At 35.8% G+C, this 17,131-nt stretch overlaps 1 protein-coding gene across 12 annotated transcripts in view; it reads right to left on the bottom strand.

Annotated features, from left to right (window-relative positions):
* The window catches only part of FAT1 (FAT atypical cadherin 1), a 109,417-nt gene that overhangs the window by 55,433 nt on the left and 36,853 nt on the right, over positions 1-17,131 (bottom strand). The window contains exons 4-5 of one of the 12 annotated variants that reach the window (XR_004780431.2): positions 3,867-3,903; positions 2,284-2,512 (exon numbers count right to left, since the gene is read on the bottom strand). The exons of 8 other annotated variants lie outside the window; for them this stretch is intronic. Coding sequence is in view for 3 of the 4 variants with exons in the window: in XM_035557824.2 (XP_035413717.1) it covers positions 2,859-2,971 (113 nt within the window). In the remaining variant the exon portion in view is untranslated. Of the gene's footprint in view, positions 1-1,134; positions 2,513-2,737; positions 2,972-3,866; positions 3,904-17,131 lie in introns of those variants that run through there. 3 more of the 12 variants (XM_035557825.2, XM_035557826.2, XM_035557824.2) reach the window with 3 other exon arrangements.

Below are 17,131 nucleotides of genomic sequence, written 5' to 3'. Positions count from 1 at the left end.
AGTCCTATGAAACTTGCACCGCACTTTCACTAGACTGTATTCGTCATTGTCTGATCAGCTGCCTCTGTTGCCAAAACTGCTGCAAACCTCTAGCTAAGCCAACTCCTACATCTTCCATCTATGGTGATGCTTCTCAATTCTAATAAAATATTTTTAAATACTTGTCTTAAATACATGAAAGAAGGCACCATAACAGGAAATCCGAACCACTGTCCTTAAACTCACAGCAGTGTATTGTATTAGAGCAAATGTTTTACTCTTCTGCTGCTAGTCTGGGGTTGTGATAAGCCCTGGCTACCTAGCTACCAATGCTGCAAAGCACAGAAGTGACAATGAAAGATGATTTTTAATTAATTTTTGAAGAAGTGTGTAACATAATCACTTTGGAGATCCTTACTACATGGTGTGGAGAATCTGTTCACTGCTGAATGAGAGAAATGACTATGTTTGAAAGAGCACTGTGAGAAAGCATTCCTCTTTGAAGCAAAACTGACTCACAGAGCATTGTTTTGCAGTCATATTTTCCTGTTTTCCTTCTGCGCCCTCTTATTGCACACTCCTTCTCCCCTCTTGTCCCCCCCCAGAACACAACAGGAACTGTCAGCTCCAGTCATATTTTCCTGTTTTCCTTCTGTGCCCTCTTATTGCACACTTCTTCTCCCCTCTTGTCCCCCCCAGAACACAACAGGAACTATCAGCTCCAGTAATTTCCATCACTATTATTCCACCTGGGAATCAGTGCACAGTAAGTCAAGATAGGTCAGGCATCCTTGGGAAAACACAAGTTTATAACAAACATTTCTAAGCTAATGATGAGCAAATGGTACCTTTAGAAAATTAGTTCAATCTTTGCATTCAGTAATGTTTCAAAACTCACCTCATCAGTAACATTTTCATAACAGCAGCTGTATAATTTAGAGTCTTTGGATAAAACCACAGCTGTTATGCCTCACTAGCTGGAGAAGTACTGTAATGAATTGAAACTAACTGTAAACATCCTTGAGAAAAACAACAACAACAAAAAACCCCACACCAGGTAACAAACAATTGTATTGTTCCCCCTTCCTCCTTAGAGTTTACATTTAGGGGATATCTACTATTTGAGGTCTACTGCAAAATCAAAACAGTTACAACTGTATCCAAATACAATTTATTTCAGTTGTTCATTTTAAACAATATTAAGCAGACAAAAATGCAAGTACAGCATTGAATTGCATAAATATAAAGAAAACTGCTAAAAAAAATAGCACAAGGGAGCTGACATTAGTAGGGATTTATTCTATCCCACGTTTTCATCTCAGTGCCTAGTTACATCCCATTACCTCTGCATCTCAGTCCCATATCTGAAAAATAACACCTCAACAACAACTTCCAATCAATACTGAAATAGCAAACTCTAAAAAAAATGCTAGGACAGTAGGTAGGCACCATGCTAAGAATAGTAACGCCACTCTATTAGCCACATGGATCATCTCAGTGGTTCTATTGGAATCTATTTTGATTAAGAATGAATGAAGTTAATTTCCCTCAAGTTGAGTCAGCCTGGGAGTGATGGCAGTCAGTAAGCAATCCCCCTGTCTTTATCAGTATGAATGAGCCTTCTTTTTTTCTGGTTTTCCTAGTTTCTCCTGCATCCCACTGGAGCAAGCAGCTGGGTGGGAGTTTGGCTATTAGCCAAGGCTAATAGCCAAAACCCCAAACCCCAAAATCCAAAAGACTAAAGCAGGTGCCAAGTCTGCTAGCTGCTTCCAGTGAGTTGGAGCTGATAGGTTTGGTTTGAATGCAGTGTAATGGTATTTGAACTGTAGTGTACAAAAATAAATACAGTTTCTCTGATCTTTGAATGCATTGGCACTGAAGGTTTAAGGAAATGGAAAGCAGATATAACATTATTATCAACAACAACAGATACAAGACACTGGAATTAAATCTGATAAGGGTAGTCATAATTTTACAGTCACATTTTGTTGACGAGATTTTTGTCTTTCCTGCTGAATGCAAACCATAATCTGTTTGCAGAAATGTTTTTTTCTAGACTGCTTTAGTACAACTCAATTTAAAGCTTTAGATCAATTTATTTGTAATTATTTACACTTCCATTCCCCCAGTTTGAGTTCCAAAATGGTAAATTACTAATGAATATTAAAAACTATTATCTTGGAATTTTCTTTACAATGTCTAAAAATATCGATCAGTGTAAGAGTTTAAGTATGGATTTTAAATTTACACGTGGCTCTAATGATAACCTAGTTTTGACTACTACATAACACAACCCTAACATACCGGGTCAATGACAGGATACATTCTTTGTACAGTGATGACCAATTACATCTCTTCAAGAAGCTGTTGTGCCCTTAGGTATGGGATCAGTAGTTTCCTCCTCATGAAAGTACTCAATGTGATCAAGTCACGTCCTAGACTTCTCTGATAAGTAAATACACTGAACTTCAAGTCTCACTGTCAGGAAGATCTCTTAGGATGTTTGGAACTGCTTTTGGTATTTGAACGTTTTCTGAAAGAATGGATAAAATGATTAATAATCCATGATTGTTTCACCATGGCCATGGAAAAACAAGTGTTTTTGTTTTTCCCTCCCCCGCCCCCAGTCTTCTTTCTTTCAACTGATTTCAAGTTAATTATGATTTGCACTTTATTTTACAGTGACCATCAGAAAAGGTTCATACTTCCTTTCTAAAGAAATTCTTTATTGTTACTATGTTCAGATATACTTTTGGCAAGACTATAGTCAAATCTTGTCTTCTATGTAAGCCAAACATTGCTTTACAACCAAAGTAAACAAACAGGTTAATAAAAATAAGTCAATGGAATGCAATAGCAGAGGGATTTTAGATCAGATTTCAGCTTTGCAGCTGATAAAATATAAAGTCCATGTCCCACCAGTCATATATAGATGATTTCAAGCTAGACAGTGAGGCTTTGTAACATATCACTATGAATACAGGCTGCTGAGCTGAAAAAAAACCAAAAAACTTAATCAACTATCATACTAGAGAGAGCATACCATAAAGAAATGGTATCTTTTTCTTTTATTACATGTCCCTGAAGATTGTTCCTTAGCAATTTGACTTGCTTTTCAAGCTCTTCCTTGACCTAAGCGCCTTAACAGCTCTCAATAAAACCGCTGACAAAACCGTCACCAATAATTTTCAAGTACTGAAAATATGATTATAAGCATACAGTCCCAAAAGAAACTAGCCATACCATTTAAAAGTGCTAAACAGTTAGAAATGCCTTTTCTGCTCAAGTGAAGCATTTAAAAGTAATCATTTCTATTATCTTAACAAAAGACTGATAAGTATAAAAATGAGACCAATTTGAGACTGAAAGCCCAGGTTTCTCCTTCTACTCTGGTGCTTAGCAGACTTTTCTAGGCAGTTTAAATCTACTTTGAGGGCTTAAGGAATAGTTTTCCACTTTATGTATGAACCTGATTCATGCATGATTTGATTATTTTACAGAAAAGGGTTTCACCACCCTATAAAGAGCTAGCTTTAGAAAGGTTAAAATAGAGATGCTACTGTTGTATACTGTGCTGAAATCAGTTTTCCCTTTCTGTTACGTATAGCATGATTGCACTCAACCAGCACAGTCTTTCAGCATTTAGCTGCTTTTCTGTCTTCATTTCCCACCTGCAGCTGCTGAGGCAAAAGCCAGCAGCCATTCCCAGCGCACACGCAGCAAGGTCAAGGTGAGACTTAAAGAGCTAAAATGCTTCATAGGAGTCCGGACTTCATTGGCTTTACAGATCACCTTCTTTTATTTCGGCAGTTCCTTATTTCCCATTTCATATGCTGATGCATATACTCTAGATTTCATAAACACAAAAATCATTTTGTCACACTTACCCCAGTTGAATAAATGTCTTGCCCTTTGAACGGTACTCTATGAAAAGACACGTAATGAATAACCGAGATCTTGGTTCCACCCAACCCAGGACTGCATTAAATAAGGGATAACTAGCCTAGACCATAGGGGCTTGCTTGTGTCAGCACATTAGCCATTTATTGAGGTACAACTATATCAGTGTTTATAAGTTTGTTACATGTTACTAGGAGGGACTGCAAGCTTTGTATACAGGGTCAAAAAGTAAGTTACTTAAATCTTTGGCAACATTTCACGTTAATCAGTAGCCAGGCAATTTAATTACTCAAAGGTACAACTACAAAGTATAACTTCCTATGCGCACCTTGCACTTATTAAGAATCACTTCCCTCAACTATTTTAACAGCATCCAGATACAAAGACCTGGAATTCGCTGATCAGAGTGCTCATTAATCATTTTAGTGACTGCAAGCGGAGAGCAAAGACAAACAACCCACCAAAGATTATTAACATATGGTATACAGAGGAAAAAAACAATTTACGTAAATAACCAAGTCATTTAATCCAATAAACATAGTGGAATTTGAGCTATACTTCAGCTGAAGTATAAAATCTGTGTTTAGTAACTATATAATTATAGGCAACTGTTCAAAACGTATCCTATAACATTAACCATGTAGCCTTGCAATTAGTCATGGAGTACTTTATGTTCAGCCTTTATTTATTAAGACAATGGTATAACTACTTCTGCAATATATATATATATTTAACTAGTAAAAATATAATTATATAAATAATCACACCACTTCCTCCTCTCCCATACACCCTTCCCCACGCACAACAGCTACACTGGAAAAACTAACCTAAGTCTAAGATCCATCATTCTGAATACTTGAGAGCATTTAGTAAGTAGCCGCTTTTACTGGCAATCTTATTCTTTTGTTAGGTTGTTTCTCTTGTACTTGAGAAGATTAAAAAAAAAGAATTGGAAGTCATAAGCAGTATAAGGTAAAACCACACACACACACAAACACACACACAAAAACCTACTTAATAAATTATAAAAATTGTTTAAAATAAATTTGAGTGAAAAAAAATCCCAAACCTAAATGTGATTATTGAAAGGAAGCTAGTAACAGTGATGACAAATTTCCCATAGAATCAACTTTGCTCTTATTATCAACAGAAAACTGTTTGTTATCTCTTTGCTGACCTTGCAAAAATACTCTTGCCATCCGCCCTATCTGGTACAGTGATGTCACACCCATTCAAAGCCCAAATTCCTAGAGTAATTAACTCTCTTACTAACCTTATCTTCATCACTCTCCTTTATTCCCTCGTTTTGAGACGTACTATCTTCAATAAGTAAGTGCAGAATTTTTGCTATAAAATCTCACAACACCTTGAACAACCTTTTCAAACCTAACATTATCTTGCTGCGTTTGTAGTGTTTGAACAAAGAAACCCTATGCTCCTTTCCAAACTTGGCTTTTTTTTTTTTTCCCCTGAGCAAGGAAATGAAGTTTTTAGCTCACTGTGGCTATCGCTGAGTTATGCTTTAAAAAAGTCATAATTATTTGAGAGAAATATTTTAAAAAAATTATTAAAGGAGTGAGATGAGTTTTGAGGCCACTTCCTCTGTCACAGTTTTACAATTGCATAATTAATCTCCCTTAATACCACTGAAACATACATATGGATTATGTATGTTGCCAGGAAGTAGCAAATTCATAAAAAAGAAAAAATACTCTTTGGACTTCAGTCTGCTGGTAAAGCTATTAACAGTTGGTAAATACTGTCTCTGAAATTAAACAAAGTTTAATCATGACGTTTTTGCATTGAGTTAATTGAACATATTCATCAACAAACAGATTTGGAGTTACAGGTGCATATCAACAACCATAAAATCAGAGCCTTCATGCATTTCAACTACATCTTGCTACACAAACCTAAAATTTAATGAAGAGGTTTTAAAAGTTATCACAGCTAATTAAGAATACATGACTTCAAAGAAAATACTGGAGCAGGTCTCCATGTTGGCTATTGCCTTGACGTCAAACTCGCTCTAGTGTAATTTAACCATTTTTACTAAGATAGATACCAGTGTCTATTTTGGTGCAATTATAGCATGTACATCATGACATCTTCGGTTGAGAACAACTTAGTAACATGACAAACTATTGAACTCTTTTTGATATTTAATAAATTCTCCAAACAGTAAAGTATATTAGTAGAAGGAAGAGTAAAGTTTAGTATTACTAGATTTTTTTTTTTTTTAAAACCATGAGAACTGTTGTTTAAAATTTTCTGAAAAATTATACTGGCGTGTTCCATATTAAACAGGAAATCAAAATGTCTAGTTAAAAGCATTTATTGTATGAAGAAGTGCCTTTTGGGAAAGTAGTTTCCAAATAACCCTATGGGATGCCAGAAAATTGAACAGAAGTACTAGTTTCCTATGTGGTCTCTCTTACTATAACAACCATGGAAACAAAACATTAAAGGGTGGGTTTTGATCTCAATTATTGTGGCGCATCTAAGACTATATTTACACAAATGAGACCACCCACTGGATCTGAATGTGCAAGATCATAAAATATTGCCAGCACAAACCAGAACTTTTTGATGCTTAGATGTAGCTCAGACTTCCATGACAACACTATATTAGTAATTGACACCGTCACAACAACAAAAAACACAGAAGGGGTAAGAAGACACACAAAATATAGCTTGTTAACTTTAATTACATGAAAATGTTAATTAATAAAATATAAACTGATCTGTGAAGGTCACAATGTTTTATGCAACTAATATTACGTTTTAAAACATAGAAACATGAAAAATAATATTTACTTAAATGATTTGCATAGAAAGGATATGACACTAACTAACTGACTGTTATGGACAAAATCCAGTCCTTTAAAATTTTGAAAATACGGGCTATGGAAGGGCAAAATTCACCTTCTGAACCTCCATCCATGGACACTTATTATTTTTATCTATATGGCTTATTTATTTCTTTTTTTTTTTTTTTTTTTTTTTTTTTTTTTTTGCTTTTCACTAAATCAAATCACAATGATTTCCTTAAGAAAGCTCTTCAGCTGCAAAAGATGGCTGGTCTTGCTTTGTCAACTGTGGAAGTGGCAATCCAATTTTAAAATTAGTCTTCTACATTTTTAAATGTAGGCACGTTCAAGAATGTGTCTCCTTAAGAAAGGAACAAACAGAACAATCTTTCTATTAGTAAAATACAGATAGCTTTTGAACAACTTGCAAAGGAAGATTTGAAAATGAGATTTGGCAGAGGCTTTTCAATCATTTATCACAGAACTAACACTGGAAGCAAAAGCTTATACTCTGAACAAACCAAGGCAAGAACTATGAGTAGTATGCTGGTAGTAACAACGTATGTTCTAACACTCTCAATAATCAATCACTCTCAATTTTTTTTTTGAGATGCCTTCTTCCAATTCCAATATTGTGAGTATGTGGATAAATGAGGCACAAATTATCATGTTGAGATATGTTGAGATATGTATTATCATGTTGGGTTTTAGGCAGCCTACAAATAACCTTGGAATTTTCTTTGGCTACTCATTTCAATCTTTCAAATGAAAGCAAAGTTCAGGCAACAATATAACAATCCTGTGTGATATAATCCTCCTCATTATCTTCTCCCCATTGACGTTAAGAAGGGGTTAGGGATAATATATGAATTTACAAAATTACCTAGGAAATTGTTGTTCAAATGGCACTAAGAACACTACTGTTATTACACCATTACAGGCTATTGGTTGAGGGCAGTACCTATCTATACAACCAACTCCAAAAATATCTGCTTCTGAGTGAGTGTTTGATTTATACAATGCTGTTGCTCTTTCTTTCTTCTTTTTCTTTTAATTGCATGTTATTTTCTATATTTACAAGACAGAATACAACTATAACAAGCCTGAAATGCCTTTGACCTACAGATTTAAAAGGAACTGATTTTGCAGCCGGACTGTTTGTAAAGTCCTCCATGCAACACTCATGACAGAGATGATTACGAACTGCTGTCAAATGTCTTGGTTCAAAATTTGGAGAGAAATTCTTTAGCTCACTTGGCTTTTGACTGACTCCTGTGAATTTTTTAGCTAAAATAAATTATAATCACTCTGGTTTTGATCTTTTATTTTCATCATTCAAAAAAAATCAAGCCAAGTTCATTGATACGGGCACTACTTCTGACTGAATAAACATCTTGTAATAGGAAATCAATGCTAATGTAGTAGTGTTTTTAGATATACAAACTTCATTACAGTTATGCTACTCAGAGAGCCTATCATGGAAAGGCTCATACCTCTGCAAGCCATTATACTGTGGTATATGTGATGGTACTATGCAAGTGGCTCATAACACTATCTCACCAAAAACTCTTCCCTGGCCAGAATTGTAATTTCCCACATTATATATTCCATCTCAAAATGGAGTTATATAAAAATCAGTTATACAGTGACTACGTCTCCATCACCATTTCTGCGACATGGTATAGTAAAGGTGAATAATGAAAGAAAATCTCAATTTCTTTTAAATTCCCACTTCATTACATAGGTCATACAAAGTATGACTTGAAGGCTTTATGTGGTTCCATGACAGAAAGAGGGAGGGGAAGGACTGCTGTGCTGCTACTTTGCTCCCCCCTTTTGCTCTTCCCAGCTCAGTTTTCTAAAGATATAACAGAATATTAATTAAAAAAGCCATAACACCATCATCTAAAAATTTAAAAGAAGTGATCTCTACATAAGTGCTTGCAAATAGTAATAAAAAACTATCTATAACACAGCAGATTTTCCATCTTTTTAAATGTTAAATCTTTAAAAATTGTATAGTGACTGTGAAGATGTCATTAATAATTTCACAGATATAAACTTGTTTTCCCAGGCTCAGAAAAAAAAAAAAAGTATGTCTATATAAACTTTTGTCTACTCATGTAATCCTCTCTAGTTGCAGAAGTTTAACAAACATTTGGGTTAATTCTGTTCACATATTCAATAAAGGTAAAGGAAAAAAATCTCTTCTACAGTCAATATAATGAAATGCTTTATTTTCTCTGCACGTGGTAGACAGACAAATAGTCGGGCACATATTTGTTGTTACATATGCTTTGAGCTGTGGGACATGAATGAACAATAATGGAGCATGTCATTTGTTGTCAGCTAAAGTAGCAAGAAAAATAATTTCAGTGTTTGGGGTTTTTATTTAACTGTAAATCACATTTGTGTGTAATGTAGTAGTGCTTGTTTTATTTGAGTTCTAAACTATTAGCTCAATTGGGATTAAAAACCACACATAGTTAAACAACAAAGATTTCCTTTGTCAAAATGAAGTGTATACTATTGTGTGGTCACTGCCCCTTCATTTCCTCACTGAGTAATTCTCCAGCGTTATCGGAAACCCATGGAAGTTGTTTGCAGCTGTACCCATTTCCTATTTCACTTCACTCAGTCTCCAAATCAAACACACACACGAGATACTGCTTTAAAGGTACAAACAGTGTAAATTGTTATAAACACGTGAGGCAGATGATTTCCCCATGAGCTACTATAATTTTATAAATTCAACGCTCTAATGTTTGCTAGACACTAATAAGCAGAGAGCAAGATCCATAGACTAAGTGCTACCAAAACTTTTATCCCCATTTGATAGAACAAACTTTTTATATTAAAAAAGCATTATATGGTAGGATTGTATATACAAAAAGGTTTTTAACTCAGCTTGAAGGTCGTTGTTAACTTCATAATGTATATTTGAGGTGTGCTATAATTTAGAAAAGAAACTGCCACAATCTTAAATTACTGCAGGATCACTTTAGTGTAAGTACTTTCCAAAACTTTAGATACTAAAAAAGAACATAGAAAAAAAAGAAAATATGATCAGAAGTTGAATCAAATAATATTAAATCCTATACAAAACACTAATCTTGAGATTTAGTCACTCAGCTTGGAAATTCCAGAGTCAAGACTGCAAAGTCATCTGAAGTTGACTTTCTGGTAAGTGTGTGTTAAGATACACAGACTCAGGCCTCATTCAGCGCACAGGACACAGTATGTTCCAAAATGGGTGATTACTCAATGTTTCTGTTGGAATTCCCTGGATAAGGGAGGTCTTATCTAAATGGTCTAACTCCTACACCACCAGATTACTAATTTCAAAGGAATGACCATGGAATTCTCATAATACTACTTGAAGTGCTTCATAAATATGAATACCTTCACAACACTCCAATGCAATTAGGTAGTGCAACTATTCCTATTTTATACCTGCAAAACTGAAGTACTGGGTAGTGAGCACTCAAAAACAATTTTGTTAATTTCTTACCCAGGTTACGAATCTAAGTCTAGTTTTTGAATTTATGCACCAACTCTCATATCAAGGCATGAAGCTATGCTTTTGCACTCAGCATTTCTGCATGTCTGACTCAAAATTCTTATACGAAGCAACATCAAGTAGCTCCCTGCCTCATTTGCTATTATTGTTTTCAATTTCTGAACTGAGGGATGGCTTCTGGAGAAAATGTTATTTACTACCCAACCCTGATTCTTTCCCCAAGCCAAATCTAGTCAATACAATAAATGTAGCAGAAGTCCTAGGGGAGTGGAAGTAAGCAAATCAGTTTGGCAAAAAAAAACCTCCAAACCTTATTTCGCAGTATGAGAAATTATTTCTGGGCTGAATACATGGACAAGGTAATCAAAAAGAGTGTGCAAGGGTCTTCCTTCATCCTATATATATGGATATCTGATTAGGATCCAATCTTTTGTTCAGTAATACTAAGAAGAGCTGGAACTCCTTTAGCTTTGCAAATGGAGTCTTTGCCATTCCATTACATATCCTGCCACTTACAAGAAAGCACTACAGGCTTCTTTCAGACACCTCACCTCAGCAATCTTTGACATATTTAGACAAAGCCTGTATCATTGAGGAGTAGCTATCTTTTAAAATAATGACATGGCAAAACAATACTCTGTGTGAAAATGATACAGAGTGAGGCCTACAGTTCAGTTAGCTGTTTTGTTTGGAGAGTTCAGTTTAATAGCTCTAGCTCTGCAGCGATTAAGGATGTTCTTAGCTCTTATATATCCATGCTTTGTGTTTGACTTTGTTGAACCCTTATTGTTGGTCAGTTAAAGCTGAATACCTTTCTTCAAGTTTGCAATCACAGATTCCTACAATGTTTGGGTTGGAAGGGACCTTAAAGTCCACCCAGTCCCAACCCCCTACCATTGGCAGGGACACCTCCCACCAGACCAGGTTGCCCAGGACCCCCATCCAGGCTGGCCTTGAGCGCCTCCAGGGATGGGGCATCCACAGCTTCTCTGGGCAGCCTGTGCCAGTGCCTCACCACCTTCTGAGAAAATAATTTCTTCCAAATATCTAATCTAAATCTCCCCTCATTTTGGTTTAAAGCTATTCCCCCATGTCCTATCACTACACTCCCAGACAAAGTGTCCCCCTCCAGCTTTCCTGTAGGCCCCCTTTAGGTACTGGAAGGCTGCTATAAGGTCTCACCAGACTCTTCTCCCCCAGTCTGTCTTCACAAAAGAGGTACTCCAGCCCCTTTACCATCCTTGTGGTCCTCCTCTAGACTCATTCTAATATGTCCATGTCCTTATATTGGTCTCACAGGTGCAGAGCAGAGGGGCAGAATCCCCTCCCTTGCCCTGCTGGCCACGCTGCTTTTGATGCAGCCCAGGATATGGTTGGCTTTTGGGGCTGCAAGCACACATTCTGGCTCAGGTTGAGCTTCCCATCAACCAATATCCCCAGTACTTCTCATCTGGGCTGCTCTGAATCCATTCTTCACCCAGCTTGTATTTGTGCTTTGGACTGCCCCGCAAGAAAGAATAAAAATAAAATAAAACTACAAAACACAAGAAGCAAGGACAGAACAAGAATTCTGTTCCAGTCCACTACAATGTCACACTGAGGAACTCTAAGTATACATTTTAAACTGGGGAGCTGGCTTGCCTACTACCTTTACAATTCCTGCCAGGTACAACAGCAAAAATCATCTAATTCATGCTCCTCTCATTTCTCAAACAGAAATGAAATTACATGTTTCAATTGAAAGCTCTTAGTAAAATGAATACAATAACTCTCTTGAATTGGCACTAACAGATCCATTTCTGAATGATTAATCCAATATAGACTAGCAACGACATAATTCATAAACAGCTTATAAATATACACTTGTATACAATATTATCAGCTATTATTTGTAGATGCCATACTAAATACCTGATCCACTTTCTAAGAACTACTGCATGTTAACCATCATGCTTCAAATATTCCTCATCAAAAGCAATAAAGCAAATCAAGATATTATAAAATGAAGGAATAAAAGATGGAACAAAAGCATAAATTTGTCCAGTGTAATTGTGCTCATATCAAAATAAAAATATTAAATGCTTGCATTGAATATTTTACAAAAACAACCACAGATGTGATTTACTGCGTATAGCTGAAATGCTATAAAGTATGATCTCTGTTTTCCAGACCACTAAGAGACTCATCTACAAAACAAAGGAAATAAGGTTTCCCAGAGGAACCAATACAGATTTTTAAGTAGTTTTTTGAAGAAAAGAGTTTCCAATAACAAGTTTTTAACATCCACATCTAACACAAATAATATATGCAGATGTAAAACAAATACTACATAAGCATTCCATTTAGTCTGAGTCTGAAGTCAATATACTACCCCTGACAGAATTTGCATATATTAATGAATAAATTGATAAAAAAAACACCTGCTGAGCTGACAGACTCAAATTAAGGATGTTACACATTTTCCTCTGCTTACTTTGGGTATGTGAGTACAGTTCTTCAAAAAAGTAGAAGATGAACAGACATGTTTATTAAAGTACGAGATCTTGTTGAAGGAGAGGAAGATTTCATCGAGATGTAAAATATTTTATTCCCACAAGAGACTGAAGTTGAATCAACGGCTTAAGTGAAACAGCTTATTACTCATTCCCTAACACATACATTTTTTTGCCCAATTTGTTGCTTTCTCAGACAAAATGTACCCAAATGTATCTCATAGATACCAACTGTACTTGTAGGTAGGTAGGATGGATAGTTATCAAACTCTACCTGTACACAAGGAGCCTAAGAACTCTTAAAGGCGTTTGCCATTTGAATGGTGTAGTATCTGAAATTTACCTATAGCAGCAGATTATGAATAAAACACCTAGGAAAAAGACATGTTCTGATGAGCACTCTGGCAGCTTATGTTCCTTATAAGATATTTACTGTCATGTAAGCAGAACAATATTACGATAGAAATCTCCATCACCTCTAAAAATGAAAGTTAGCAACTAAAGAGTATTTCAATAATTAAGTTTCAAAATCTTTGACCTTCTTAGAAGGCAATTACAAAATGTAAAAAGAAAAAGAAAAAAACCCTACAAGCAGATGAACCACACCCACAGTAAGTGAAAAATTACTGTTTTCTATTATACATACCAGAAAAAAAATAACACAGACTGAGTTCTGAAGCACAAAAACCAGAAAATGTTTGCTCTGACATAATCCTTTGCTTTAGAAAATTACGTGAATGTTGTTAAAAGCACAAATCTTTCCTGATCCTCAGCACAATAGCTCCAGTTTTAAGTGGTAAGATAAAGCACAGTAGCCCCAGGATGTGTTCTGAATAGCTATCAATTTCTGCCAATTCCAACTCCTTCCCAATGCCTTTCATATTTAATTATAAGCTATTTTGCAAGAAGTTAAGTAGATATAAAGTACTTAGACTTTACATAGTTTCATAGAATAGTCTGGGTTGGAAGTGACTCTGAGATCTAGTCCACTCCCAACTCCCCAACAAGAGCAGGGACAGGTTTGTCAAAGCCCCATCCAGACTGACTTGGAACACTTCCAATGACGTGGCATCCACAACTTCTCTGCACAACCTGTTCCAGTGCCTCACCATGAAAAAATTTCCTCCTTATATCCAGTCTAAATCTACGCTCTTGTAGACATATTAATCTACAGTTCTATTCAGGTTGACTATGAAAGTTGTGCAATTAGTTTTTGCTCTAATTCTTTCCTGGAAATAATATTATGGCAACTATTTTTATTACACTTAGCTAGCTTACATGTAAAGCAGCTTTTTTTTTTCCCTCCATAATATGGGAACTCCCAAACTAAAGACGATTGTATTTCATTTACTTTAACCAAAGGCTAAGTGTATCTGAAGAGATTACAAATATCATGCAATGTACTGTGTCATATATCCTGTTCCAAAGAGTGAAATAGCATTTCTGCATGCAAAGAAAAACTTAGCAATGCTTCTTTTCAAGGAAGTTATTTCATAACTTAAAATAATTAAAATATTTTCAAGTGTCAATGAAGATCTATTGGAAACTCAGAAACTGATCACTGTAAGAAGCATGAAGATAGTACTTCAGCTAGTAGCACTTTCTTTCCAGCAGATCAGTTAAATCAATACTTCTTGTCATAAAAACAATCTTCTTTCTGTGACAGATACACTATCCCCTACAAAGGTCCATGTCAGTTTCTCCACCTAAAAAAAAACCGTGCTTATTGCACAAATACACACATGCATCCTATTTTAGAGGCTATAAATTCTAGAAATAAACTAGCTACATGCATGAGAACAGACAGCAGTACTTTACTTGACATAAGTTGCATGTAGGTTATTGCTATTTATAACCTATATTACTGTAATGTGTGGGAGTTGTATCCACAGACCATGATACAACAGTGTTTAATTCTATAAAAAGACAGAAAAAGATGGATCCTTGACCTAGAGAGGAGACAATAACATAGTATCAGCTGAAATGTATTTTTAGCACTCACCACATATTTTAAGAACCCAAACACTTGTCTTTGCTTTACTTGGACTGAATGCCATTACAGTCCTTGGCTGCAGAGCCAACCAAAGTAACAAACGTAACAGATGCTTAACTTTCACTCTGTCACGTTCAATGTTACAATGGCATACAGTTAAAAGCTTGATTCATATTCCAGACCTATCTCCCTTTTGGCTGGAAGGGAAACCTGGGGCCCTGCAAAGGTTTCTCTTCCTCTGACAAATACCTTACAGTGTGACAGCCTGACAAGGTCCAACAAGGGTAACACATCTGCAGAAGCAAACATGACAGGATTTGATCTCACTAATTCTGGTCAAATGTACTCTTCAGCTGAGTCCTGTTTTAATTAACTGAGGGAGATAAAATACACTGTGTTATAACTACAACAATAACTGAAATCTTTTAAAGTGATCTTTAAGCTCCTTAACATTGCAGTCCTATTGAAAGAGCTTTCACCCCTAATAAGACCTATCCAGGTTAAACAGATCTGATTTTTAGTAGACAGACTTTAGAAGTAACAAATGTGATAACCTCAAAACTCACCTTGATCACTATGTTACTATCTACTGCAGATTCAGTTTCAAACTGAACATGTAGAAGAAAGAAAGAATACTGTCCACCAGATGACATGAAATCTAGTGTCCTATATAGTATGAAAGGCACTGTACGAGGGCTAGCTATTTAATTTTCATTGAACTTACTTGAATGTACTCTGGGAACACAACAGAAATCAGCAAGAGTTTTTTCCCCTGACCACCTCTTCTCTTTCCCTCCTCTCGCATTTATTATGTCTATCTAGCATTATAAATGTAGCATTAGTAGACACCAAGGAATTTACCCATCTCTGCTATTCTAACCACCTTCAAAGACAACATTTCCCCCTCTGCTGAACGTAAATCAGAGGGAGATTTTTTTTCTTTGCAGTGCTTGTATTGTACAATCTAATGACTTAATTATTTTCATTTGTTTTTCCCCTTTAATGCAGGGCTGAGCAGTACTCCAGACTGCAATACTTACTTCTACAGTATGTATGCCACAATAAAGGCAGGTAAGAAACTCTCTTGACAGAAAATCTTTATTAGCTTTCTATTAAGTGTTCTTTATCACTTCAACATCTTGTGTGTGGGCTCCTTCAAGCTCTCTTTCTAACATAAATGAGATCACCAGTAAGCTACTGATGTGGAAAACTACAAACTCTGTCTGAAGATAAGTCACAGTCTCTTCCTACACTGATTTTTCTACCCATAAAATAAGAATAAAGATGTTTCTTCACCTCCAAACTTATATGAAGCAGGCATGCAATTGTCCTTTACACAAAGTTTGGAAAATGCTACACAAGGGAAGGCAGAGAGGACTTGGAAAGGACCGGAACAAAGAGGAAGAGAAAATGCAGTACAGAAGATACAAGGACATAGCGCACACAAGCAGATCAGCAAACTATATACAGTAAAGAGTAAGTGTTAGAATTCATGTTCACTTGCAGTTTGAGCACCAAAGCCACTCAAAATTCTTTCCAGGTAACTCACAGGTATTTTTTTCTGCCCTTTTTTTTTTTTTTTTAATCAGTATCAGTGATTGAGACAACAAGAAATATCAAAGCAGCAGGCAAATGCTAAATTCCAAAAACAGAAAGAAGGGAGGAGTAAGAGTATAAAGAATAACCACAAAAAAGTTTTCCTTTTGAATTGTGTGTGAGCAGAGAAAGAAAAAGAAACACAGTTACTGTGCCCAGTTTAGATGACTGGTTTTGAATATTTCTTGTTTTATTTCGTAGGTTGCCTTTGTTGTAAACCAGCATTTCTGTAAATATAGTAGATATAGGCCTTAACAATACTAAACACATTCTCTTGCTATAGCTATTTCATATGTGCCTGTTGGCAGCGTCTCACAAGTAGACAGTACGCACTAAGAAATTATTGTCAGAAATAACCCAAATAACATACCTGTGTTTGCAGTCAGAGCTTTGCTGACACAGCAATTGCAGCTGATGCAGCATGCAAGTCTTTCATACCCTAAGCTGAAACAACTATGAAACAGAATGAAGGCTATAGTGTTAACACAACCTTCAAAACACTTCTCACTCATAATTTTTTTTTCTCCTCTAAATTCCCTTGAAATTCCGTCCATCAATGAGCAAAGAGCTAAATGAATAACAAGGTTTCTGTCATGCCTTTCTACTTACTAGGTTTGTTACAGATTAAAATCACCATCTATATGTCTATAGCATCTCTAGTCTAAAAATCTCTGGATTCTGAGAAATTTGAGTGAATCAGAAAAGTCTCCTGTAATTTGTACTATGGAAAGGTACCTAAAAAGCTGAACCATGCTCTACCCAGCTACCTCTTTTTTTAATATCAGGGAAGATTTGCGTTAAAAACATCCAGAATACCTATTTTCTCAGCATGCATTCACAA

This window comes from Cygnus atratus, chromosome 4 (genome assembly GCF_013377495.2).
Source record: "Cygnus atratus isolate AKBS03 ecotype Queensland, Australia chromosome 4, CAtr_DNAZoo_HiC_assembly, whole genome shotgun sequence".
NCBI lineage: Eukaryota > Metazoa > Chordata > Aves > Anseriformes > Anatidae > Cygnus > Cygnus atratus.
This window is presented reverse-complemented; position numbering and strand designations above follow the sequence as displayed.